This window comes from Pongo pygmaeus, chromosome 9 (assembly GCF_028885625.2).
Source record: "Pongo pygmaeus isolate AG05252 chromosome 9, NHGRI_mPonPyg2-v2.0_pri, whole genome shotgun sequence".
NCBI classification, from domain to species: Eukaryota; Metazoa; Chordata; class Mammalia; order Primates; family Hominidae; genus Pongo; species Pongo pygmaeus.
The window spans coordinates 4,528,608-4,556,556 of NC_072382.2; the positions used below are offsets into that span (position 1 = coordinate 4,528,608).

Sequence of the window (27,949 nt, forward strand, 5' to 3'; positions counted from 1 at the left end):
CAAATTCTACTTACACATTTCAACTAATAACTAAAGGAAATACTTATCTGGAACGACTGAATGGAAAACATTTTGTTTTCAACAAAAAGACAAAGAACCCAGATGGTCTTAAGTGGAAAACACGCCGGGAGGAGTGCAGGCTGTGGGGCGTGACTAACCGTTTGCGGCGTGGCTGCGAGCGTTTCCATCTCTTCGTGTGTTAACCAGACATTTCCTGTGGTCTAAGGTGACCCCAGTGCACCAACCACATCCAGGGCAAGGGAAGCAGTGACAAAGAGGAGAGGGGCACACGCATAAGCCACAGGCACAGAGAAGGGGCCGAGGAGGCAAAGTTTGCTCTTCTCACTTTTCAGTTCAGATGCCCGTACAGAATAACCATTCCCTGTTAACACCGTGTGGTCAACACCACCAGGAGAAGAGCACATGATGACCAGAGCTTTAGATGCCATGCTTACCCGAGGTATGTGAAATATCAAAAGAAGAAAACACGTTCTGTACTTCTGGAAACTTTGAGCAATTCTCAAGTAACTATTGATTCAATATATTTAAAGCAGATTAACAACAAAGAACCCAGCATGAAACTCTTGCTTTGGCTATTGGAGGGCTTTCTCGAAGATGCTCCATGACGGCCTGAAAGGCTGAAGGCAGGCCACAGGGCAGAGGGGGTCACGGATGTGCTGAGCAGTGTCGATGGCTCTGTGCAGCCATCAGAACCAGGCACGAGACAGACAGTGGCCTGTGTGTCTACTTGAGGGAGATTTTTTCCTTGCACTTTGACATGGTGTGAAGAGTCTGCCTTATGTGAGGTGTTCTCCATCATTACTGAAGACAGTGGATAAACACAAGAGAAACCACTCAGCACCTTCATTTTCAGCAAGGCCACTCTCATGTGAAACAACCAGGGAAGAGCTCAGACACTGCTCCGGAGGCAGGCTGTGGGAAAGGAGCTCTTGGAGCAACAGGGGAGGACAAAGCTTATTGTTCATCACCATAATTTGTTCATTAAGAAGAAAAAAATAAATAAAACAAATAAAACCCCTCAAAACTTTTTTTGTAAGGTAACTGGGAGCCCTGAATCCAGCGCTGAGGTGCTCCTTGGAGAAATGTGTGAGGCTCTTCATCGCAACAAGAATTTGTTTTCTCCTGAGGAGACTAAAAGCAGAGACTGGGAATCCAGCCAGTGTAAAAAGTCTGAACTTTATAAATCTGGAGTTGGCCTGCCCTTATCTCCCAATAACCATTCTTGTTTTTATTAACATAGTTCTTCTTTTTCAAGTAGGATAACCCTTCTTAAGGACTTTCAGGGACTTCCCACATGGAGAGAAACTGTATAAGCACAGCTCATGTTGGATGAACATTTGCAGATTTGTGAACTGCTTGAAATCCTGAGCTCCCAGGGTCTTTAGCTCCCCAAATGGAAAACACCTACAGGCCAAATAAATCAAATACAGTAAAACACTGGTTACAAGGCAACCAGTGATCTCATCTTTATTTTCCCCTTTAGTTTTTATTTTAAAAAATGTCCGCGAACTGGAATGATGGGGATGGGAGGATTAGAATTCTTTAGGGACCTTTTCCAGGCATGGCTGTGCATGCCTGTAGTCACAGCTACTTGGGAGTCTGAGGCAGGAGGATCGCTTGAGCCCAGGAGTTCCAGACCAGCCTAGGCAACACAGTGAGACCCATCTCTACAAAAAATACAAAAATTCCTTAGGGATCAGTTTTGACAGTGGGATAACAAGTATCTCTTACTAGTATGTCAGCTATATTTCAATGGATGCTTCTGCCTGGGCATGGTGGCTCACACCTGTAATTTTAGCACTCAGGGACGCTGAGGCAGGAGGACTACTGGAGGCCAGGAGTTCCAGACCAGCCTGGTCAACATAGCAAGACCCCATCTCTAAAAAGTTTTTAGAAATTAGCTGGGTGTGGTGGTGCACACCTGTAGTCCCAACTACTTGGGAGGCTGAGGTGGGAGGATCGCTTGAGCCCAAGAGGTTGAGGCTGCAGTGAGCTATGATTGAGCCACTGCACTCTAGCCTGGGTGACAGAGTAAGACCTTGCCTCTAAAAAATAAAAAACTTAAATAAATAAATAAATGGGTGCTTCTAAGAAGCCTGGAAGAGCCAGTCCTCTGAACTAGACACAAAAATTTTACTCAGGATGCTACTTACACATGGAATGATACGGATGAATTCACAGACATAACATTAAGTGAAAGAAGCCAGACACAAGAGAGTGAATACTACATGATCTTGTTTATACACATGAAGAACAAAACAAACAGAGCAGTCTATGGTGCCAGGAGCCAGGCGCTCACCCCTAGGGAAGGGGCAGTGCCTCAGAAGGAGCAGGAGGCCTTCAGAGCCCTGGTCAGATCCCATTTTTCAATGTAGGTGTGGACCACACAGGGGATGCTGACTTTACAAATTCATTTAACTGTTCACTCATATGTGCATTTCTCTATATGTATATTATATTCCAGTAACATTTAAAAATACACTATAATTGGCTTAGCAAATATCTTTATATATAGTACAAATGTTAATTACTCAGTTTGAATCATGAAAACTGAAAAATGAAATTCAAAACATTTAATTATAAAACATGTCCTTAAAATATTAACTTTTTCCTTCAAGAGGCCCTTAGACTGATTCAATTTTGATAAACTCAGCTGGGCGTGGTGGCTCACGCCTGTAATCCCAGCACACTGGAAGGCTGAGGTGGGAGGACTGCTTGAGCCCAGGAGTGCAAGACCAGCCTGGGCAACACAGCGAGACGCCCATCTCTACCAATTTTTTTGGTATTTTCATATTTCATATTTTTCATATTTTCATATTTAAATTTGTAATTGCTTTTCTATGTTTAAAAAAGCTCATATTTTTATAGTATGATGCCATTCTAGCCTATCTTTCATAAAAGCATTTAATAAAGTTTCTTTTGACCATCCAATTCCCCAAAATTAAAAGTTCTAATGTATGTGATGCTAAAATTTTGAATTAGAACTATACTTGATATGCTGTTAAGGAACTGGAGAAGCAATGTAAACAGGGCAGTGATACCTTCAGAGAGGCATTCCCTGTTTCCAAAGAATGCAGGGGTTGTCTCTGAACGTACCGTTCTAGATGTGGGTGGGGCGGACGGGCTGGTCAGCGACATGATCTCCTGGATGGCCAGCCTCAGCTTCAGCCTGTGCAGGGGGTTGCTGATGCCAATCTCACGCTGGATCTCTGTGTCGGACAGGGCCGACATGATGGCCCCGCTTTTCACGTTTGCTCGGCAGGCAGCCACATACCAGGCTGGCATCCCAACCCAGAGCTGGAGGCGGAAAGCGGAAGGCAGCACAGTAAGGTACAGTCTACAAGGTAGAACAGTAAGTTCACATACTGTAACCCATGCAACTGCATGTTAAATGAAGGATGTACCTCTAGCCAGACCACAACCGTTGGCCCGTCCCATTGGGCAAAAGGTAAACCTTGTCTCCGGGCTTCCTCCAGCAATTCATGCCTATAAAGGAGAAGATATTGAAAATTAAAGAATCAGCCAGGCATGGTAGCTCACACCTGTAATCCCAGCTCTTTGGGAGGCCGAGGCAGGAGGACCACTTGAGCCCAGGAGTTCAACACCAGCCTAGACAACACAGCAAGACCCCAACTCTACAAAAAATTTTAAAAATTTGCGAGGTGTAGTGGCACACCTCTGTAGTCCCAGCTACTCGGGAGACTGAGGCAGGAAGACTGCTTGAGGCCAGTAGTTCAAGAGCAGCCTGGGCAATATAATGAGATGCATCTCTACAAAAATTAAAAAAAAAAAAAAATTAGCCGGGCATGGTGACGCATGCCTGTAGTCTCAGCTACTTGGGAGGCTGAGGTGGAAGGACTGCCTGAGCCCAGGAGGTCAAGACTCCAGTAAGCCATGACTGTGCCACTGCACTCCAGCCTAGGCAACAGAGTGAGACCCTATCTCTAAAAAAATAAAAATTAAAACCAGCAAAAACAAAATCAAGGAACCACTATTATACACATATATAAAATAAGTTAACAAAGTGTTCTGAGCATTTGCAAAAGTCTAGCAGTATATAGTCTGCCCTCTGTATCTGCTGCTTCCACATCCACACATTCAACCAACTGCAGATCAAAAATACTCAGTGGGAAAAAACAAAAAAAACCAATACAGTACAACAGCTATTTACATAGCACTTACATTCCGTTGGGTATTGTAAAGAACCTAGAGATGATTTAAAGTCTACGGGAGATTACGCCTACGTGATATGGAAATACCATGCCATTTTATATAGGAGATTTAAGCTTCCATGGATTTTGGTATTCAGGAGGGGTCCTGGAACCAATCCCCCATAGACTCTGAGAGACAACTATACATTCTCATCATTTTCCTTTCATCTTCTACAGCTTTAACAGTATCAACACCATCCATTTCACACGAGTTCTGTGCATACGACAAAGAATGCCTGAGTGAGAAAATACTGAATGACTCCCTCTGACTCTCTACAGAATCCCCGTTTCCTTACAGAATCAGAGGTTAACATAATGTTGTCTAACATAGGTATTTGAGAAATAACACTATAAGCTTGGTGAATCTCATCTTATTTCTCAAGTGTTTACCTACAAGGCTTTCAAAGAGGCTAATTGTTTTAAAAAATAAAAAGCCTCAGAGAGAAGGTGTCATGGTAATGGAGAGGACACATACATTTGGTTTGCAAGTACAGATATCCCCAAGTCATTCAAACATCCCTAGGCTGCTTTTAGTTCATGTTTTCTATAATAATTTCATAAGACATATACCATAGAATCTCTTATTTCTAAAAATTTGATATTGGCTCTTCAATACATTTCAATAGCAGCAGACTCTTCTTAGGAGTATGAAGTGGCATCGCAAGACGTGAAATGAAGGGGTTGGGAGGAAGGGCGCGCTGCATGGCGCCAATCACCAGGTGGTGGCTGAAACCCTGCCTTCCGTTCCCTTGAGACAAATGCCCCTCAAAGACAGCCAGTAAAGCTTCCTTCACACACCGGTGGGTCTAGGAAGTAGTACAGGTAATTCCTGCCACATCAATCCCAGAAAAAGCTCTGAACACTAACAATCTGGTTAATTGCTAAGGCCTTGAGCGTCCGTGGCCTGGCCAAGGAGCAGGGAGGATCTGACTGCTGCCAAATCAGGAGGGTTCCCAACTTACGCTCAGCCTTGGCACTCTGCCAGAGACTTCATTTTTTAACATGTAATAGATACTCACTATAAATAAAAATAATTGTTTACTTCTATTACTTGGAGACTGGTGTACACTGTCCGAGACCTCACCAGTACCCTCTTCCTGGCAATGATCACTAGCTTTTATAAAAAGTCTTTTCCAGAATGGAGATGCTTCTGGGTCCAGAGGCAACAGTGGAAACAGTGTTAAGACAGTGGAGGTAGACGGATGTGTCTAAGAGTCACAGGAAGTTAGGGAGAAGGCAGAGGAGACCCCATCTGGGTGGCGGGCCCAGGCCTCGGTGTGTGTCCTGGCTCCTCTCCCCTGTCAGACTAGTCCATGATCTGTAAGACCAAACATGGGACCACACCCCTGGGCTGGCACTCCAGGTGGGAACACCAGACCCCCTGTTTTCTCTGGGGTGACTGTTCCAGTCATGGGAAGAAGGCCCCTGTGTCGAGGGGATGCAGAGTCCAGAACTTGGAGATGGCTGAGGCCACTCCACCCTGACCCTCTGGGTTGTTCATTTACATGAAAAACTACTTTCCTCCTTTATTGCTTGATCTCAGACTTGGCTCTTTCACTTGCTACTGAGAATGCTATAATGCAAAAGGTCATATAATTTGTGAATAATGTTGTAATTTTATAATTAAGACATAGCATAATGGTACAGTTGTCTTTCATAATGAGAAGCTTGTGTGAGTGTTTGCTGATCAAACAGTATGTAAGGGATGGGAGGAAGTGCTTTCTCTCAACTATCCAAACTAAATATATTGCCTTACTTTCGTAAGACTGAAGCTTTTCAATCCTCTGGCACCCTGCATAGAGTGAACGAGACTTGCTTTCACAGGTACAGTTGCCACCTGGGTGACAGAGCAGGACCCTCTCCAACACCCATAAAAAAACACCACCACCACAAGTACAGTTCCGTGACCCAGGCATAGCCCCTCCCATGTTCCATGGCCATGGCACACTGGCAGAGTCCTGAGGAAAGATGTAGGGTTGCCCTGATGAGAAATGGATGGAGTCAGCATTTCTCATGCAAAACTAAAAAGATCCTTGGGTCAGGTGTGGTGGCTCACACCTGTAATCCCAACACTTTGAGAGGCAGAGGCGGGAAGATCACTTGAGGCCAGGAGTTCTAAGACCAGCCTGGTCAACATAGTGAAGACCTCTGTCTCTACTAAAAATAAAGGTCAAGGCTGCAGTGAGTGGTGAACACGCCACTGCACTTCAGCCGGGGCAACAGTGCAAGGGCCTTCTTTTATTTTGCAAGGGCAAAAATAAAAAAATAAAAAGATCCTCTCAGGAAGCTCAGCATAGAGCCTATGGCTGGTGACTGCCCACACTCAGCCCAGCAAATCTCCCAAGTCTGCTTACCCTGAGAAAGCACTACGAAGACAAAAAGGAGAACATGAAAAGGGAACACTTTAAAAGCAAGGTTACTTCAAGAGATGGTGTTTCAATAACCCTGGGGAATTCTAAAAGTGCTGTGGAAGCACTATGCACTATCAAAGCTGACAAATGGCTCTAGGACAGCCAGCCCTGACTTGCGAGTTCATTACTACGTATCCCAGGCACCAAACGCGCCCATCATGCTGTGTCTTACAAAACTTGAAATCAACTTGCCACCAAACTCACCAGATTCCTTAAGTTCTCTGTAAGTGAAAGCATCTGGCTGTGTAAATTTTGCAGTTAAAACACACCTTTGAGTTAAATCAGGGGTTAATAAGAAGAAAATAATTCTGAGAAATATATGTTCATTCTTAAAAATGGCATAAATATTAAACTGTATTCACACAATACTTTTTCTGGAAAACGCAAACTTTTTTTTCACATTTATATGTAGACACTTTAGGCCAGGCGTGATGGCTCACGCCTGTAATCCCAATACTTTGGGAGGCCGAGGTGGACAGATCACTTGAGTTCAGGAATTCGAAACCAGCCTGACCAACATGGTGAAACCCCATCTCTACTAAAAATTCAAAAAAATTAGCTGGGCATGGTGGCACACGCTTGTAATTCCAGCTGCTGGGAGGCTGAGGCAGGAGAATCGCTTGAACCCAGGAGGCGGAAGTTGTAGTGAGCCAGGATCGCGCCATTGCACTCCAGCCTGGGCGACAGAGTGAGGGACTTCGTCTCAATCAATCAATCAATCAATCAAGCACTTTTTCTAAAATCAATTTTATCTCAGTTTAAGTGAAAGAAATGAAACTGCCCTCTATAGTCAGACAAATAATCTTTGTATTTGGATATTTTCCCCGTTAAGGAGCTGGTACATTTCAGAACTTCCACATGGATCCCAAGCACAACATAAAGGACAGAGAAGTTTTATTTCACTTCCTCATACTTACTATAATAAAAACAGTAACATTAGCAAAATCTAAGGAATGAAATTTTCCTAGCATGTTTCCAGGAGGCAGAAAGTTTAGTTCTAACATTAAGTTTCACAGGGCCAAATGGCAATTACCCAAGTTATTTTAAAACATTCTTGGCTGGGCGCGGTGGCTCATGCCTGTAATCCCAGCACTTTGGGAGGCCGAGGCGGGCGGATCATGAGGTCAGGAGATCGAGAACATCTTGGCTAACATGGTGAAATCCCATCTCTACTAAAAATACAAAAAATTAGCCGGGTGTGGTGGCAGGCGCCTGTAAGTCCCAGCTACTCGGGAGGCTGAGGCAGGAGAATGGTGTGAACCCAGGAGGCAGAGCTTGCAATGAGCCGAGATTGCGCCACTGCACTCCAGCGTGGGTGACAGAGCGAGACTCCATCTCAAAAAAAAAAAAAAAAAATTCTTACGCAGTTCAAGCATAGCAATATTCAAATCAGATTTTGCTGTTACGTGGTTTCTATAAATTTCCCTTTACAGGCAACCAAAAAACTGAGTATTCCTATGGTACTGTTAACATAAGAGCATTTTACCTAAAATATAATCAATAAAGCATTTATAAAAGCTTTGAAAAGAAAACTAAAATGAGACAGATTTCACAACAGAAAAAATCAGCTGGCAACTCTAGGGGCTAAAGGCAAAGGGGCCTCTAGGGGAGAGGGTCCCCATAGGCTCTGGTGCGTCTTTGGGCCCCAATTTCCAGATAAGCGCTGGTTTCTCAGGGCACTTAAAAGTGGACAGATGATTTTTCCCACAGTCAGAGTCATCACACAGCCCGTCAAGTTTCACCCTGTAAGCCTGGCATTACCATCTTCCACATTTCTCAAGCTCAGCCCTTACCCCATAGACTAGACAAACTGCCTATTTTATTGCAGAAGTGGGTTTAGTTTTGTTCTACATTTGTTAGCTCACTTGGGCATTGTCTCAGCCTATCTACTTCATCTACAGTCAGCCAACACACAACTCACCCCGCATCCCAGATGGCCCAGGGACAGAAACCCGATTCCTCCACGCCCTCACCCTGCCCTCACCCCAGGGCATCACAATGCCTGTTCTCCTTTGTTGAAAGCCATCCCAAATATTACAGCTTATTGTCAGAAGCAGACTTAGTTTAGAATTAAAACTTAATAAACAGGCTATAAAATCAGGAGTCTATTTGAGATAAAACTACAAAATCTGCAGAAGAGGAAAAAATGCAACATGACGAATGTTTCAGACAGATCACTAGTATGAAGAGCAAATCCTGAACGCTGGCAAGCAACAGTCGCTGTACTGGCCACAGTTACAACTTGTTTATGACTTGCTGGTACTGTTTAAAGAACTTTATGCATATTATCCCATTTAATTCTCATAAAAGCCATACAAGGTATGTACTACTAGGATCCCCACTTTACAGATGAGAAAACTGAAGCACAGAGATGCTAGGTCACTTCCTCGACGTCACAAAGTGAACCTGGGCAGGCGCCAGGGCCGACTCCAGTGCTCAGGCAGCTGAGTCCAACTCTCACCCACCCTATCTCCTGGTTGGACAGCTTTCCAAGATGATAGGGATACCAGTGTGAGTTTCTTCGAAATTTCACAAACACTAAATCTTCCAGAAAGTACGACTTAATTAAGGCTGTAGGTAAAGCTTTCAGAATATAATGTATATATACATAGCTAGCTATTGTAATTAACAAACACAGTTAGAGCTTAGGCACAACTGAAAACCATTCAATGAGATGAAGAAATAATACAAAGCTTACTTTTTTTGAAGTTTACGATTTTTTTCAGCCTGTCCCCCCAATTTGCTAAGTCCCAAGGCATCCTGAGATGAGTTATCCGTCTCGGAAACACCAGCTGTGAGGAAGCAGAACAGCCCAGAAGTAAAAATCAGCACGACAAAGTTCTATGTTTTCATAAATAGGCGGATGAATATTTGCAGGTTCAGAGTGAAATCATCTCTTAAGGCTAAGTTTCTGACTAGACAACCAAATGCGCAAGACAGAAATGCTCAAGACAGGAGATGTGTTGTACTGAGTGGCAAGTGAGCATAAACCGCTGCTCTCCAGCTCCCATGCCTTCACAGCTGCTGCTCCCTGGAGAGCACACGGCTCCTGGAGCACCGCGTGGGAACTGCTGGCACCGAAGGCAGTGCCTTCCTCCCCCACCCCTGGCTGCTGAGAAGGGTGCGGAAAACCAACCAACCTTGTCCTAATGCTTCTTTGCCAGTTTGTCCAGGTCGGCCCTTTTCTTTCTTGCCAAACAAGCGGCCAATGGAGGACTTAATTCCTTTCTTCTTTGGGGCTTTGTGGAGCGAGTCCTGGCTACTGTTGCTACTGCTGGGGTTGCTCACGGGACCGTCCTGGGAGCCTGTGGAGCTTCAAGGAAAGAAAACGGATCTTTACCATGTGCCCTTGTAGGATACTTCACATATTAACAGTCGCAAACTTCCCTACAAGCACTTCCAGTCTCTTTCACACACATCTTCCTCACCAAGTGCATCATGCATGATAAAGGCAGGCTCCCGGCGAGGCCAGCATGGAGACCCATTCTGGGCAGCTGAGACTCTCTCTGACATGGAGCTCCCCTCCCCTCCCCTCCCCTCCAGGGGAGGCCCTGACTCCGCGCCATCAGGTGCCAAAGCCCAATGGTCCACCTGCTTCCCCTTCAGCAGCTCCCACAACCACCCTGAGCATTACTCTGCTCAGCTGAGAACCGTGGCAATGTTAACTGCCTGAGGGGTTACTGCAAAAGTAATATACATGCCTCCCCTGCATATTGCCTGGCACAGAACCGAAATCCAATGGAGTTTAAAAAAAGAGAGGCCAGGCGCGGTGGCTCACGCCTGTAATCCCAGCATTTTGGGAGGCCGAGGCGGGTGGATCCTGAGCTCAGAAGTTCAAGACCAGCCTGGCCAGCATGGTGAAACCCCATCTTTATTAAAAATACAAAAATTAGCCGGGCATGGTGGCGTGCGCCTGTAGTCCCAGCTACTCAGGAGGCGAAGGCTGTGGTGAGCCAAGATCATGCCACCGCACTCCAGCCTGGGCAACAGAGCGAGACTTTGTCTCAAAAAGAAAAAAAAAGATAGCATAGATAGCATACTAGTAACAAAACAGCTGATTGGTTTCCTGAGAGGGGACTCTCAGTAAACTGGTAAGTACAACTTGGAACTCTCCACAGCTTACAAAAGGCGCAAGAAAGGCACGGGTTGTCCTAGCGGTTCCAATACGAAGCCTGTCATCTGCTTGCCAAACTCTCCATCAAGAATAGCAAGTAGTCAATTTGTAGACTCTGAAGACATGAAGTTTTTCCAAAACTTGCTGATATCATTTAACTCCTTTCTTTCCAAACTAAGCTTGCCCAAACAGATATGCATCTTCTGCTGGATTTCACTATAGCCCAGAGCAGTGGTAGGCATTCTAAGTTAACATGTAAATACACTCAACTGAACTAATGGGTAATTCTAGAAAATCACTGTTTTACTCAAGAAAAGATTCGTCGATTTCTCAACACTGGAAACTAAAAGACAAGTGCGCTCTGCATGGGGCTGCTGCAGGCTCCTTACTTCCTTATGTCCCTGATGTCCTCGTGGCTGACGGTGTGCAGCGCCCCTTTGTGCAGCCGGTCTAACCGAAGGGCTCTTGGGGAGGAAGGCGGGGAGGTTTCACACTTTATGGTTGTCTTGTCATCTCGTACCTCTTCTCTGGAAGGTGGCAACTGAGGGGTGAGAGAAGCGCAAAGTTAGTTAACAGCAGACTGTGAAAAACTCGGGCCTTAAATTATAGCCATAAACTTCTTTGAAAATCGATTCGCTGTGCTTTCTGCCAGCACAGAAAGTCTTGTTTCAGTCTGGCACCATTCTGAAGGGCCACGCAGCACAGCACCACAGAGCTGTCAGACTCCTGGTCTGCCTCCCCACGAGTGTGCGCTGGGGCCCAGCAGGACACAGGGATGCCCCTCATCCTCAGCCTCCTCCATGCAGCCCAAGGTCCTGCCTTCCCTGGAATCCTATAGGCACATCATGAGGACAGTCTCTGAAGGGGCAGCAGAGATCCGAACAATGCCCATAAACCACGTCGTTACAAATGTGAAACAGCATTAACTTGCACTAATGAAGAGCCAGCAACAAATACGTTATCTCCTGATGTCCTTCAAAAGAAACACTAGAGAGGGCAGAAACCTCTTGGGCAAAATTGTCAAATACCTTTTTGTCTGAACGGGGTAAAAATAAACAAGGAACAGCCCATGACCCCCATACACATGTGTATGGCTCATATTTCGCAATAATGTTTCGTCGGACACTATAAATTGAAGCACTTCTACGCAGTTTAAACATTTTTGTTCAATATGGCTTAAAAGAAAATACTTCTAAGCTTATCATTACAAGATGATGTTTGTCAGACTCACAGGGTTTTTGTGTTTTTGCAGTGGAACGTGAATACGCCCATGTGCTGAGGGAGCAGGATGGTGGTAACAACAGTGAACAGACTCACCCCTGCAGGGTCTAGGCAGATCCTGCTTGTACATTTGTGTTTTCTGGTTTTGAGTGGGACTGGATTTCATAAAACATGTTCAGCAAACTTACTATAAACAGCAAGACTTGAACAGTGAACTTTATTTTATTAAAAAAAAATTTTAAGAGCCAGGTTCTTGCTGTGATTCCCAGGCTGGACTGCGGTGGCTATTTGCGGGTGTGATCATGGTGCGGTGCAGCCTCAAACTCCTGTGCTCAACTGATTCTTCTGCCTCGGCCTCCAAAGTAGGTGGGACTACAAGCACGTACCACTGGGCTCAGTTTGAATTTCTGCTTCTTAAATGGGATTGTGTAAAGTGTATCAATCCTACTGTAGCCCCACTGTGGCTCAGGGAGGACCAAGTGCATTCAATGCAAAATGGAGCTGCACTCATTTAGGACATAATCTCAACTAACAGTCAAAATGCAAATGAATTCTGCATCCTTTCCTAATTTCCAGTTTCAATCACAGAACAATGAAAGGCTTTCAAAGCTAGAAATTATCAATATGAAGCTTAAGTTTCAAAATTCAGGTTAAAACAATCATCTGTTTTAAAAAAACAAAACCAAAAACAGGGTACAGAGAAAGCTGACATGCAGCCGGCTATAAGCTGTTAACAGGGTCCGGGGAAAGCCCCGTGAGCCTGGCCAGCGCTGCCCTCCTCATCCCTCCACACGCCACCCTCCCACACCTCCACACGCCGCCCTCCGCACCCCTCCACACGCCACCCTCCGCACTCCTCCACACGCTGTAGTGCTGTCATGTGCCAGACTTCTGCCTCCATCCCAGCTCAGGCCTACTAGAAAGCAGGGAAGTCCTTTTGGTCTACACCAACACTACTGACATAGAGAAGGAAGGCGACAGTCTCCTGTGGACCAGGCCTGGCACTCTGCACGCACCCCTGGTTTAACCTCACAACCACCCGAGGCCTAGGCTCCTCAAAGACACCAAAGTAGTATGCTGAAGTTACCAGTGACCAACAGGGCCAGGTTATCATGCCTAAGTGTCAATCAACATGCTACTTCCTTCACTGAGAAAATCTTGCTATCAAAAAATAAAGAAAAAACAATTCAACAGAAGTCAGCTGAACTGAAGGCCGTGCTCTGTGTCTTGTTGCTGCTGGTGTAAGCTCCTTATCTCACCACAGACAGCCACAGGTCCCATGACACTTTAAGTGGCACTGTTCTACCATTATCTTCACTTCTCAGGAGAGTAAACCAAGGTACAAACAGACCCCAGGTCACAAACTCATCAGTGACTGAACTAGGATCTGAACTCAAGCAGTTTCACTAAATCACCCAACAGAGCAGCTCACAGACAGCTGCTGACCAGGTCCCACACTTTTGTCAGAGGACAGCTGCCTTTAGGTATCTGAAGAGCTCTCCAGTCACGGCACCATCAGGCAGGTTTTAGACAGGGGCACAGAATACAGACCAGAGCGTGAAAGTTATGAGGGAGAGATTTTGGGTCAACATAAAGAACAGCCGCTGAACAGATCTGCTCCTAATGTACTCTACTTCCTTCGAGAACAGGAAGGCCCAATCCACAGTTATCTCTAAAGAGAAGTGGCCTTGGGCCTCCTTCTGTAGCAGCGCTGCCAGAGGTCAGAGTATCTGAGACAAGTAAGGCTAGATGATGAAGTGGTCAACTGTCAGGTTTTGAAATCAGACAAATCTGAACTCAAATCTGCACTGTGCACTGTGGGGCCTCTCTAAGCTTTGGTTTCCACATCTGTAAAATGTAGATAACAACAGTAACCTCACAGGGATGTGTATGGGAATTACATACAGGTTGAGCATCCCAAACCCAAAAATCTGAAATTCAAAATGCTCCAAAATCTATAATTTGAGTGCTGACATGATGCTTGAAGGAAATGGTCAACGGAGCATTTCAGATTTTGGATTTTCAGATTTGAGAGGCTCAACTAGTAAGTGTAATGCAAATATTTCAAAATTTAAACAAATCTGAAATCTGAAATACCTCTGGCCCTAAGCATCTCAGATCAGGGACACTCAGCCTGTACCAGACTGGGAAAGCACTCAGCACAGTGCCCGGCATACAGCAAGAGCCCAACGCTAGCTGTGATTATTACGAAAATGGGTCCCTCCGCATCTACATTCTATAGCTTTGCACTAGTAATTTCTTATTTTTAAAACTACTACGTCTACTATGAATAAGCATGTAATGATCAGAAGGCTGAAAAGGTGAGAGAATGGCAAGCTGTTACATTTGTCCCAGTGTTCTGTGAAAACCGCTAATGACCAATTTCCAATAGAACAATCATCAGTAAGGTGCTAGGTCACTTTAAACACTTTCATTAAAACGCCAACCATTCATTATTATACAACTACATAATGCTACATTTATGTAAAATATGATAGGTACTCTTCAATACATTATGGAGATACAAAGATATGTTAAATTACTAAACAATTTACCTTTCTACGATGTTTCCTTAAATCACTAGGCTGATAGATGCATGCAAAGAAATGAAGAGAAACCAAATTTACTATATACACTTTGAAGTTAAAAATTCAAGGATCAGTATAAGCAAATATATTAAAATAGAAATGACAGGAGACAGTTACATCAGAGAAAATGTAACTGGATACAGAACCATTTTTTCACCAAAAAATTTAAATATAAGTTATTAAAGGTTTATTAAATAAACACTATAAATTATCACTTAGATAAAATTCTATTTCATGTGTTTTATCAAAATATGGCATTCTATATAATAAAAGGCCCTAACAATCATCTATTCTAAGCCAAACCTCTCTATAACTTAGTTTTCTTTAATAAAATCCATGTTATAATTAAAAATATTCCAACGGATGAGGAAGTTACTGCAATACCAATTATAAAACTGAACAAACCTACTTTTAGTTAATCACCTGTTGGACATTAACGTAAAATCCTTACCTAGAATTTGATTTACCACTTTTCAAAAATAAATTTATTGCTTAAAGCAAGGTATCCTGTTAAAATATATAAGAACAAAAGCTAGCATAATATTAGGTAGAATCTTTACATCCATCCTATGATTCACATAAGATATTTTAATTTAAAAATAACCTATTAGAGATAGTTGATGAGATTCAACAAGCTGATGAGATTTACAGTCTTGAACACAATCATCAGAACCAGAAAGAATACTGTTTGTGTAAACAGCTTCCATTAATTCTACGCTTTGATTATTTATGTAGGAAACACGTATGAATTACACAAATCCTACATAATTTGAGTAAAAACACTCTTAAACACCTATGTCTTGCCTGTATCCATACTTACTATATAGTAATACACTAATTTAAATTACCATTGAGAAAAAGATACTTTTAACTGACAAAAAAACAACCCATTAATAAAGTCATCACAGCACAGACTCACACATGATCGAACACACACAGTTGCGGGGTTACCTGAGCATGCTGTGAAGAATCGCTATAGCATGGGGTGGAACTGGGAGGGGAGGTGGATGAGTAAACTACAGACTGATGGGGACCTGAGGTCTGGATTAAAAATGAATCTGGAGATGGCTAAAATAATAAAACAAAAGGATGACAGGAAATCAAAACCAATGACGGAAGCACAGAGACTGTCAGCCAGCATACGGAATTACAAAACCAGAAAAAATATATATACATACACAACGGTTTTTACAAATTCTCTGGACAGAAATAAGCACAAACCCACAAATAAAACAGTCAAAGAGTTTAAAATATTACCTAATTAGTAGATGATGTAAATTATAAAAACAGTATTTCAAAACACTGCAAAATAGACTAGTTACCACCTCATATGCCAGTAAAATGATTCACCGTCGATTTAATTGCATGCTGGCTAACAACACAACTAAAAACAAAAATAGATGGTAACGGGAAAAAATATGATAGAAGCACAGTTAAAAAGCAAATGGTATAAATATGAAATATTTCATTGACAACACACTGACAAATTCTAAACATACAAGATAGTTTGGTTTTTTTTTAGAGAAAGATGGGGTTCTCACTATGTTGCCCAGGCTGGTCTCTTAACTCCTAGCTCAAGCGATCCTCCCACCTTGGCCTCCCAAAGTGCTGGGATTACCGGCGGGAAACACCGTGCCAGGCCCACAGGAAACTTTTAAACATTACTCAGATCTGCACACTTTGCAAACACCAAACACCAGAAGGTCATTGCATTTCCAGGTGAGAGGTGACCCTAAGCTGCGAAGGAAAGAAGCCCATCTGCTTCCTTAGGGAGCCACGACGCAGCTGGCTCGTTCACGGCTTCAAATGCAGAACCCATTTCACATTTTTCCTTTTTTTTTTTTTTTGGTAGTAGATGCCCTGGAAGCTGGTTGGGCACTCCGAAAGGAAAGAAATGCACTGACTCCCTTTGTGCATTTTCCCATATGCTCTGATGTCTGCCTTTATTTACTTTTGCTAAGTGGTTTTTCCTAGAAAACAGAAAATATTTCCCCTTCTGGCTGCTGTACTTTGCACGGCTGTCATGCCTAATGTCACACAAACAAATGGTGGTATGCTAGCCAAATATTAAAATCCAAATATTAAATTATTAAAATTTTAAATTAAAATTTAAATATTAAATTTTGATATTTAAATATAAAATTTAAATATTAAATTTTTGATATTTAAATATAAAATTTAAATATTAAAATCCAAATTTTAAATTATTAATTTTTTTTTTTATATTTTTTGGGATTTGTTTTGAGACAGGGTCTCACTCTGCTGCCCAGGCTGGAGGGCAGTGATGCAATCATGGCTGACTGTAGTCTTGACCTCCTGGGCTCAGGTGATCCTCCCACCTCAGCTTCCAGAGTAGCTGGGACTACAGGCACACACCACCACGCCCAGCTACTTTTTGTAAAGACGGGGTTTTGCCATGTTGCCCAGCTGGTTTTGACCTCTTGGGCTCAAGTGATCTGCCCACCTCAGTCTCCCAAAGTGTGAGGAATCACAGGTGTGAGCCACCACGCCCGGCCCCAAATATTAAAATTAGTTTGTCATAATAGAATGATTAAATAGTAACTAGTTTTTATAATCTTGAACCTCTTAGAATAATGAATGTACTTGATTTTCTTGTGGGTAGATTTGTAGTGTCCAAGATTTCATACAGGTATGCTGAGGGCAGCCACAGCAGGGAAAGGGCGGATACGTACAAGGGTCATGACGCCCAGTCTGTCCACTTCCCGAGCTGGGCTGTGAGGGATCCTTCGTGGGGTGGAGCGCCCACTGCCCGGAGGGGAGGAGCTAGCAAGCGAGGAAGCAGGATAGGGGGGAATGGAGCTCATTGATCTAAAACGACCAAGATTGTCTAGACTTCCACTGCCAACTCGACTTTCAATCTCCTCTGCCCGCTGCTCTGTATTTTCTTTTTCTTCCTGAATCAACCTAAAATAAAACAAAAGCAGTCAGTCCTCCTGTTTCGGCAAACAGATTAATGTGTTTGCATGAGAAAAACCATGCTTATACTCTGTATTACTATGAGTAAACTCCAATAGTAAGTTGCTCAAACAATGAACACTTCAGCAAAAATGTTCTACTCTTCTTAAATTTTTATTTATTTATTTATTTTTCTTTTGAGATAGAGTCTCGCTCTGTTGCCCAGGCTAGAGTGCAGTGGCGCGATCTCAGCTCACTGCAACCTCCGCCTCCTGGGTTCAAATAATTCTCCTGCCTCAGCCTCCCGAGTAGCTGGGATTACAGGCGTGTACCACCATGCCCGGCTAATTTTTCGTATTTTTAGTAGACATGGGGTTTCACCATGTTGGCCAGGCTGGTCTCGAACTTCTGACCTCGTGATCCGCCCGCCTCAGCCTCCCAAAGTGCTGGGATTACAGGCGTGAGCCACAGCTCCTGGCCAAATTTTTTATTTTTTCAGACAGGGTGTCACTCTGTCATCCTGGCTGGAGTGCAGTAGCATAATCATAGCTCACTGCAGCCTCGAACTCCTGGACTCAAGGGATCCTCCCGCCTCAGCCTCCCAAGTAGCTGGGGCATCAGGTATGCACTACCACGCCTGGCTCATTTCTTAAAATTTTTTTGTAGAGACAAGGTCTTCCTATGTTGCCAAGGCTGATCTCGAACTCCTGGCTTCAAGACACCCTCCAACCTCAGCCTCCTCCCAAAGTGGTGGGCTTACTGGCATGAGCCACCACCCCGGCCTCAATCTTTTTTAATATACTACATCTCACAACAACAAAAAGTAAACCTTCCACTGAGTCTTGTTGGTTCTGGATATCATTCACATTTACCCAAAAATTCTGGAGAAGGCTGGATGGCAATTTTTCCTATGGTTGCAATTAATAATTTCCTAAGTAATATTTTAAAATTTTATGACCCTTATCTCCCCTATTCTTAGAGCAAAGCTGAAGAAATCTATAGATTTCTTCAACTGGAAATCAGGAACTCTAATATAAAGAACAGATCCACAAAGCAATTAGGAGTTTCCCAACACTTAACTGTTTAGACTAAACGAAAATATTGAGTTGGTTCTTTTTTTTAGTTTAAATTTGAACCAGAGTGTTATCTGATGGGATTCTCTACCATCCTCATCTAAATTTCTGGATTCATACCAACCATGCTACATTAATTTGGAATTCAAGATTAACGCTCCTCTCTCCTAGAGTGTCATGGATCACTAGACAGCAGTTTTAATATTTGACTGTGCCAATAATAATTATTCTAGTATTAAAATATAGAAACCTTGCAATAACCCTTCCAATTAAAGTTCTACTTACATTTCTAAGAAAAGTGCTTTTTGATCATTATTAATAGAAGAAAATCCACAAGTCAGTGGACAGAACACTTACATCCGGTCAACTTTCGGCATAAAGAGGAAACACTTTTATCTAGCAATACATCATAAGAAACAAAAACAAAAGGTATATAATCCTTTCCCAGCTCCCATAATGATGAGGAAAGACGATCTTTCTGAATGCTTCATCACACTAATTATTTTGCACCTCCTCCTTCAAAGGGCCCCTATGCCTGGCAACAGATGCTGCAGGGGCCTCTTCGCCAATTTTCAAGGTGGCACATGAAATGGGAGTTACAAAGTCAAAAGCACAGGCAGCACACCAACTTCTTACTTCAGAATGTACAGCCCTATTTTTTTCTTTTTAATAAAAAAAAAAAAGCTGGAGTAACACAGCTCTTGTTGATGTTTCTCTTAACCTCTTCTTTACCTCCTGTTCTCTCTGACCAGGACTGGCACCTCCACCCGCGTAAACTTCACAAGCAAGTCCTGGCAGCACCCCACCCAGACCTGCTGCAGGACTCTACACACACACCTACTCCTCACTTGGATTCAGGCTGGCCAAGCGGCACGTCAGGCCAGGGCCCAAGGGTAGATCCCAGGCACCCCCTGGTCACACTGCTGTGTCCCTAGGCCAAGCTAGTGTGGGCAGGGTTTACCGGTCTCTTCGTCAATATAAAAGCAATTCTTGGATTCCATTCTACAGTTGGCCCGTTTTGTAAGTTCTGCATTATAACTGCTAAAGTTGCTAAAGAAAAACCCTTTAAAATACTGACGAGACAAGAAAGATTCAAACCTGCACTCTGAGCACTCACTGTCCATGTTAACTTCACACAGGGAAAGGCACACTGGAGTGGAGCCGTGCACTCCTGAAGAGCTCCAGTGTTCTGTGCCAGGCCACTGTGTGACGGGACCTGAACATGTGAGGCTCTGATGTACACACACTCATCACAGTGCCTGGCCTAATTTTTATATTTTTTGAGACAGATCTCACTCTGTCATCCTGGCTGGAGCGCAGCAGCATGATCACAGCTCACTGCAGCCTCGAACTCCTGGGCTCCAGGGATCCTCCCGCCTCAGCCTCCCAAGTAGCTGGTGTGACAGGTATGCACTACCACGCCTGGCTCATTTTTTAAAATTTTTTTGTAGAGATGAGGTCTTCCTATGTTGCCAAGGCTGGTCTGAACGCAGCCCTGGCTCAATTCCTAGTCTCCTCCAAGCCAGTGTCTTCCTCATCTCAAGAAACAGACTCCATCCTTCTGGCTGTTCAAGCCCAAATCCTTGGAGTCATCTCTGACTTCCTCTCTTTCCTTCTCACCCTGGATCCAATCCCTCAGCAAATCTTGTTGGCACTCCATAACAATACACTGAACACGCTCCACGTGCTCCTTCTCCCTCCTCCTTCGCGCCCTGCTCAGACGTCACCCTCACTGTAGTGACTCCCTGGCTTCCCTTCTTACAATTCTTATTTTCCTGCTCACTCCACAACTCAGGGCCGCCCTGAGTCCCATTCCATGCTCATTACCATCTGACATACAGGGATCGTTTAAAAATATATCCGCAAACACTTTTAACACTCGTCCCTTTAAGAGGTGGAGGGTGATTCTCACCCCAAACCCTGAGTGTGGGCAGGACTTAGCACCTCACTCAAATGAACAGAATAGAGAGGAAGTGAAGGCTGCGGCTTCCAAGACCAGGACTGGAAAGGCTGTGGGACTTTCTTCTCGCCGTCTCCTAGAGTACGGGCTGCTTGCACCACAATGCAAGGAGCCTACAGCAGCCCCGGTGGCCAGTTCCAAGTGGTGGGTGATGGCCCCGAGGCCTCCTGCCCCAGTTGGGTCTTTCTGTGCCTCCAGCCTTGCCAGACTGAGCCGGGACTGTCCTGCTCTGCTGCTCCTGCGCTCACAGGAGCTGTGAACTACGAAATGTTCACTGTTTTAAGCCACTGAGCTCCGTAGTAATTTGTTACACACCAACAGTCAACAAACACACACTACCAGACTCTATCTGTCGACTGTTTGTGTCCTCTGGGATGCAGGCATTCTTCCTGTTTTATTACACACTGCTGCAGCCCTAGGACTCTACAGGTCTGTAATGCGGCCTGGCCCAAACTAGCTGTTGAGTGACTATGGGGGCTAAAATTATACTTGTGTGTATTGAAACAAATGCTGCTGAACAGACCAAAGTAAGAAGGTAAACGTTCTACACTTTTAAACGTCACTACACACAGCCTCTTCTGTGCAGAAGGCTGCACATGCGGCAGGTGATAGCAGCGCGCTCCTTTCAGGGTTCAGGGTCAAGGAGGGACACTCAGACCAGAAGGGGGTTGATAAGCAACCCTTCCTCTGCCTTCCCACCATATGCGCCCACTCCGGCGTGCACGTATTCTGAGCGCTGGTCTCTCTGGGGAGTGGCACTGGCCTGTGGAGGCAGCCACTGCTGTTCATCCAAGGCAGGCTTCAGTCTGTCATCTCTTCCCAGCCCACCACCGTGCACACCTGTCATCTGCACTCCGGATCAGGAAGGTAGGCCGATTGGCCTCCTCCAGATGTGCTCAGCTCATGTGGCCTTCCAGGTGTGGCTTTCAGGACAGCAGTGGGAGCTGGGTGGGCCCAGAGCCCCTTCAGCACCCTCCAGCTATGTGGCGAGGTTCTCAGGAGAAGGACCTCTCAGGCCCCACAATGTCCTACAGAAAGGTACCAGTGCCGTGACTGTGGGGAGAGTGCCCTGGTTACTTGAATTTTATATTCAAGGGCAATTTCAGACCTTAAAATTCTTAAAACAGAAGTTAAGTAAGTTCTATTATTATGGAATACTTAGAAAATGTTAATAGTATTTCATCCAGACTTTTCCAGGCAGGATGAGATTCCTCAGAGACGCCCATGCGTGTGGTGAGTGTCATGCGCGGTTGCACACACCTGATCTCTTTGTTGATGGCGTCCAGCTGCTCCTGAAGCATCATGGCTAGTGTGTGCGCGTCGGCCTGCCCGCTGGGCGACAGCAGGTCAACTGAGCTGAGGAGAGTGTCCCTGTCATCTTCACCATCAGACACGTCAGCATCACTCTCGAATGCTTGTGCTACATTTGCCAAGACACTAGCTTGCTGGGCACGTTCCCAATCCTGCTCATTAAGAGTTTGTACCTACAAACAAGAAAACCAAATCTCAGTAGATAAAGTAACAACATTAGTTGTAGAAACATAAATCTATTGGAAATTTAGGAATTCTTTAACGAAAGCCCAAAAGATTTTAGAAAGATGGGCCATGCTTATAAGGTACTGACATGAAGCAGGCAGTATTTAAGAAACTGGGGAGGGCAACAATCCATTCCTTGGACCCTTGTGATACTAACGCCCTAACATGGATATGTGGCATTTCCATGGCGAAATACATAACTGGGAGACGGTAGAGTCAGAAACAAAAACCGAAAATCAGCCGGGAAGGGTGGGCAGGGGGAGTTCATGAAGAGAGGCTGATCAATGGCTGCAAATATACCCTTAGAAGAAATAAGACCTGGTGTTGGACAGATCAGCAGGGTGACTAAAGTTAACATTACTAGGTGATACACGCCAGGCGTGGTGGCACATACCTGTAAACCCAGCATTTTGGGAGGCTGAGGTGGGTGATCACCTGAGGTCAGGAGTTCGAGACCAACCTGGCCAGCATGGCGAAACCCCATCTCTACTAAAAATACAAAAATTAGCCAGGTGTAGTGGCTCATGCCTGTAATCCCAGCTACTCGAGAGGCTGAGGCAGGAGAATTGCTTGAACCTGGGAGGCGGAAGTTGCAATGAGTCCAGGTCGTGCCACTGCACTCCAGCCTGGGCGACAGAGAGAGACTCTGCCTCAAAAAAAAAAAAAAAAAAAGGTGATACATTTCAAAATAGCTGCAAGGGAATAACTTGAATGTTCCTAGTGTAAAGAAAAGAGAAATACGTAAGGTGATGGATATCCCAATTACCCTGATTTAATTATACGAATGTATCACATTATCACATACATCCCCAAAATATGTATACTTAATATGGATCAATAAAAAAATACATCTGTACTCCAATTATACATGCTACTGGGAAGTTACAAAAAAAAAAAAGATTTAAATCTATATCAACTGAGTTCACTCAGTTGCTGTAAATTTCATAAGCATTTTCGAGTACCCTCTAACCAGCCTGCGTGTCCACATCCTGCCCTGCCTGAGGCTGGCACTACCAAGCTCGAACGAGGAAAGGAGGGCAGCAGCAACTGAGAGAATCAAGGGCAACCTCAAGAATCGCAGTGTATGCGGCATGGGCAGCTCAGTGCTGAGTGGCCGTGTCTGACTGAGGCATCATGTACGTCATCAGAATGCAGAGGGAAAAGTATGTGTGCCGGGACCTACGCCATCCCCGCAGGGGTGATTCGTTCGTGCCGCCTCACTCTTCAAGCCCCCAGCACCTCCTCTCCCACTCTCACTCCCAGCTGATGGCCTTCCCACTTCATGGAGACAAAAGCAAGGCCTGTACTTGGCCTTCCTCCTCTCTGAGGTCAGCCCCACCTGCCGGGCAGCAGCCTCAAGCCCTGGCTCACACCGGGATCTCCGGCCATCACAGCTCCCTCTCGGGATAAGCAAGTTCCACTAGCTCGTCCCATCAGCATAAGGACATCTTCTCCCTCATCTCACCTTAAAACACCACAGCAGAAATCAAGGCCCTTCCCCAGTCCCTGCCCGGGTCTCCTTTCACCCACCCCTCCACTGTTCTGCTCCCAATCAGAGTAAAAGATCCTGGTGAGCTGCCTCCATTCAGTCTTCCTCTCCCCACTTCTCCAGACCTTGCTGCAGGCCAGCTTTCAGCGCTTACTTCCCCACCAGCGGGACTACTCTATGGCAGTTCCAACGTGCTCCCCGTTACTAAGGCCACCAGCTGTCCCTTCGCCCCATCTCCCATCTGACCTGGCCCATCAGCAGGGTGGGCCCCGCTGCTCTCCTCTCTTCCCTGAGCACTCTACCCAGTTGGTCTCAGGACCCTACCCCCCGCTGGTCATGCCTCTGTCTCATTCCTTCCCAGTCTCCCCACCGATGGTCTTGGAGCACCCCAGAGCTCCATTCTTAGACCTTGTCTCCATCCACAAGCACCCATGGGGTGGCGTCGTCTTGTCTCATGTTTCTTAATACCATCCATATGCGCAAGATGCCTAAATTTTCATCTCTAGTTCTGGATGTCTCTCTTGCGTTCCAGACTGTAATATTCAACAGCCAACCTGCCACCTCCCCTGCACAGCTGACAGTCCCGTCAACCTGAACATGGCCCTGATCAATTCCTAGTCTCCTCCAAGCCAGTGTCTTCCTCATCTCAAGAAACAGACTCCATCCTTCTGGCTGTTCAAGCCCAAATCCTTGGAGTCATCTCTGACTTCCTCTCTTTCCTTCTCACCCTGGATCCAATCCCTCAGCAAATCTTGTTGGCACTCCATAACAATACACTGAACACGCTCCACGTGCTCCTTCTCCCTCCCCTTCGCGCCCTGCTCAGACGTCACCCTCACTGTAGTGACTCCCTGGCTTCCCTTCCTACAATTCTTATTTCCCTGCTCACTCCACAACTCAGGGCCGCCCTGAGTCCCATTCCGTGCTCATTACCATCTGACATACAGGGATCGTTTAAAAATATATCCGCAAACACTTTTAACACTCGTCCCTTTAAGAGGTGGAGGGTGATTCTCACCCCAAACCCTGAGTGTGGGCAGGACTTAGCACCTCACTCAAATGAACAGAATAGAGAGGAAGTGAAGGCTGCGGCTTCCAAGACCAGGACTGGAAAGGCTGTGGGACTTTCTTCTTGCCGTCTCCTAGAGTACGGGCTGCTTGCACCACAATGCAAGGAGCCTACAGCAGCCCCAGTGGCCAGTTCCAAGTGGTGGGTGATGGCCCCGAGGCCTCCTGCCCCAGTTGGGTCTTTCTGTGCCTCCAGCCTTGCCAGACTGAGCCGGGACTGTCCTGCTCTGCTGCTCCTGCGCTCACAGGAGCTGTGAACTACGAAATGTTCACTGTTTTAAGCCACTGAGCTCCGTAGTAATTTGTTACACACCAACAGTCAACAAACACACACTACCAGACTCTATCTGTCGACTGTTTGTGTCCTCTGGGATGCAGGCATTCTTCCTGTTTTATTACACACTGCTGCAGCCCTAGGACTCTATAGGTCTGTAATGGGGCCTGGCCCAAACTAGCTGTTGAGTGACTATGGGGGCTAAAATTATACTTGCGTGTATTGAAACAAATGCTGCTGAACAGACCAAAGTAAGAAGGTAAACGTTCAAAGGTGAATTCTTTTCACTAAATGATGAATATATGTATTCAATTACTTCTTTTATTTTTTAGAAACAGGGTCTTACTCTGTTGACCAAGCTGGAGTGCAGTGGTGCAATCATAGCTCACCATAGCGTTGACCTCCCAGGGCTCAAAGGATCCTTCTACCCCAGCCCCAAGAGTAGCCGGGACTGCAGGGACATGCCACCATGCCCAGCTAATTTCTTTATTTGTAGAGACAGGGTCTTACTATGATGCCCAGGCTGGTCTCAATCTCCTGGGCTCAAAGATTCCTTCTGCCTCAGCCTCCTGAGTAGCTGGGACTATAGGCACACACTACCACACCCAGCTAATTTTTTCTTTTTTTTTTTTTTTTTTTTAATAGAGACAGGGGTCTCCCTGTGTTGCCAAAGCTGGTCTCAAGCTCCTGGCTTCAAGCAATCCTCCCAAAGCACTGGAATTACAGGTGTGAGGCACTGCACCCGGCTTTTTATTTTATTTTATTTTACTTTTTAAGACGGAGTTTCGCTCTTGTAGCCCAGGCTGGAGTGCAATGGTGCTTTCTCGGCTCGCTGCAACGCCTCCCGGGTTCAAGCGATTCTTCTGCCTCAGCCTTCCGAGTAGCTGGGATTACAGGCACCTGCCACCATGCCGAGCTAATTTTTTGTATTTTTAGTAGAGACGGGGTTTCACCATGTTGGCCAGGCTGATCTCAAACTCCTGACCTCAGGTGATCCACCCATCTTCGCCTCCCAAAGTTCTGGGATTACAGGCGTGAGCTACCCGCACCTGGCCTACTCATTTATTTTTAATCACTACTTTAAATCCATGATTATCATTGTATTTAAAAGTGACTATTTTTATAAGAATTCCTATTAAAAGAAAAAAAAAAAAAACTACAGAGGCCAGGCACGGTGGCTCACACCTGTAGTCCCAGCACTTTGTGAGGCTGAGGCAAGAGGACTGCGTGAGGCCAGGAGTTCAAGACCAGCTTAGGCAACACAGACCCTACCCTCTTTAAAACAAAAACAAAAACAAAACCCTATTTTTAAAAATGCTCTAAAAGCTAAACTCTTAGCCAGAAAATAGAAAATGAGAGGAGGGCAAGAAAGCAATGACCTATCAACATTTTTATCCCAAAGTAGTCCGAAAGCCAGGGGATAAGTAGGTAACTTTCACGTAAGCAGAGGTATTTCACACAAAGACCTTGCCTTGGAAGGCTCATCTCGCAGGGCTGCCAGACGGCCTTTCTGCGGGCGCCGCAGCACTGCACTGGTGCTGTAGGAGTCTGTGTGGCCGTCTGCCATGGGGAACCTGAAATCTGGGACACTGCCCAAGTGGGGTCGGCTGAAACATGAAAAATAAGAATGATCATTATTAGAAGAAAAGGAAATAAACTCTTTTAGTTAAGGCAGAATCTATCAATTTGGAAAAGTTATTCCATACAGGAAATGGTCTCCAGGGAGGGCACTTCTCTTGCCTGCCCCAAGAGCTACATGTTGCCTGCTCCAGGCCAACAGTTTTAGTCTCTCAGCCCTACCAGGTAGAAAGCTCTCCAGGAAAAGCTGTGCAGACGGCCAAGGTGATGAGCCACAAGGAGCCCAGCTGTCTAGGATGAGAGACCCCGGGTTCCCTGAGACCCCTCCTCTGGGTCCAGGTGTCCGGCTCTGCATTTCTGCTCCACTTTCCCAGGGCTGACGAAAAACACAGCCACAAGCCACTGCTGGCCTTCAACTGTTCTGCAACTGTCCCACCTGTGCCAGCATCTGTGGTGTGAGATCTTGGGATCTGTCATTCTGCTCTTACATCATCAGTGTCACACTCTTCTGGGCACCTAAATTAAGATATCCAAATATTAACTGATCAAAACTCCTCCTGTGTTTTGGAGTTTTGCCAATGATGTGTCTCCTCAGTACCAAGCTCTAACCTTTGAGTTACTTTACTCTTCTCTCTCGCCTCCTACTAAGCTACAGGCTCCTTGAGGTCACACCATGAGCCACATCCAGTTACGCTGCCCACATAGCCAAGAACTGGCCTGCCACAGGTGCTGACAATATGGCTGCTCACTGGTTAATACCATACCCATGATGAAGTGAAGCACCTCTTAGTCTCATCTGGTCTAGTTCGGCCCTCAATGCTTCAATGTTTAGGACAAGCTGATCCTACAGAAAAGCAAAAGACTTATATTACTGCTATCTCTTTTAGATTTTAAAACCACTTACTTCAAATGTGCTCAGATGTCGAGCATAACCCTAATAGGTTACATCAGCGGTTACAAATACCAAACATTTTAATTCTGGGAAAATTTTCTCCAAGAGTACTGCAATAAACATAAACACTCAGACTACTATATTAACTTTGTAAGCCCTAATGAATGAAAAGCTGTGTCTCAGTCATAGAAAAGCTTTTAAGAGGATAAACACCAAATGATTAACAATTATTAGTTTTGTAGAGAAGCAGACTCTTTTAGAGGAGCAGGGGAACAATATTCACGTCCTGTGCATCTCTGTATTGTGTTTAGTTGTCTTACATCGAGTCCGCACCCATCCCTGTGTCATGGGTAGACTTGGTCTCATTTCTAGAGCCGTGCTGTCCAACACTGGCACACGTTGCCACTGAGCCCTTGTAACGGGTTGGTCTAAATGGAGATGTGCTGTGACTACGAAGCACACGTGGGAAAAGAAAGTAAAGCAGCTCAGTTCTGCTTCTATTAATACATTATGAAATAATAACATTTCACATACACTGAATTAAATAAAATAGATTTTACCTATTTCTTACTTTCTAAAATGTGACTATTAGAAAAT

The 27,949-nt window shown here is 45.0% G+C and overlaps 1 protein-coding gene across 37 annotated transcripts in view; it reads right to left on the reverse strand.

Annotated features, from left to right (window-relative positions):
* PPFIA1 (PTPRF interacting protein alpha 1) overlaps window positions 1-27,949 on the reverse strand; it is a 115,316-nt gene that overhangs the window by 20,704 nt on the left and 66,663 nt on the right. For 8 of the 37 annotated variants that reach the window (XM_063670734.1, XM_054440754.2, XM_054440748.2 and 5 more), the window contains 9 exons: window positions 27,225-27,304; window positions 26,354-26,489; window positions 21,776-21,999; window positions 17,260-17,491; window positions 11,147-11,298; window positions 9,784-9,956; window positions 9,342-9,435; window positions 3,426-3,507; window positions 3,118-3,318 (listed from right to left, as the gene is read on the reverse strand). In XM_063670734.1, coding sequence (XP_063526804.1) covers window positions 3,118-3,318; window positions 3,426-3,507; window positions 9,342-9,435; window positions 9,784-9,956; window positions 11,147-11,298; window positions 17,260-17,491; window positions 21,776-21,999; window positions 26,354-26,489; window positions 27,225-27,304 — 1,374 coding nt within the window. Of the gene's footprint in view, window positions 1-158; window positions 222-3,117; window positions 3,319-3,425; window positions 3,508-9,341; window positions 9,436-9,783; window positions 9,957-11,146; window positions 11,299-14,533; window positions 14,564-15,517; window positions 15,635-17,259; window positions 17,492-21,775; window positions 22,000-26,353; window positions 26,490-27,224; window positions 27,305-27,949 lie in introns of all 37 variants that reach the window. The other 29 variants (XM_063670719.1, XM_063670717.1, XM_063670716.1 and 26 more) reach the window with 7 other exon arrangements.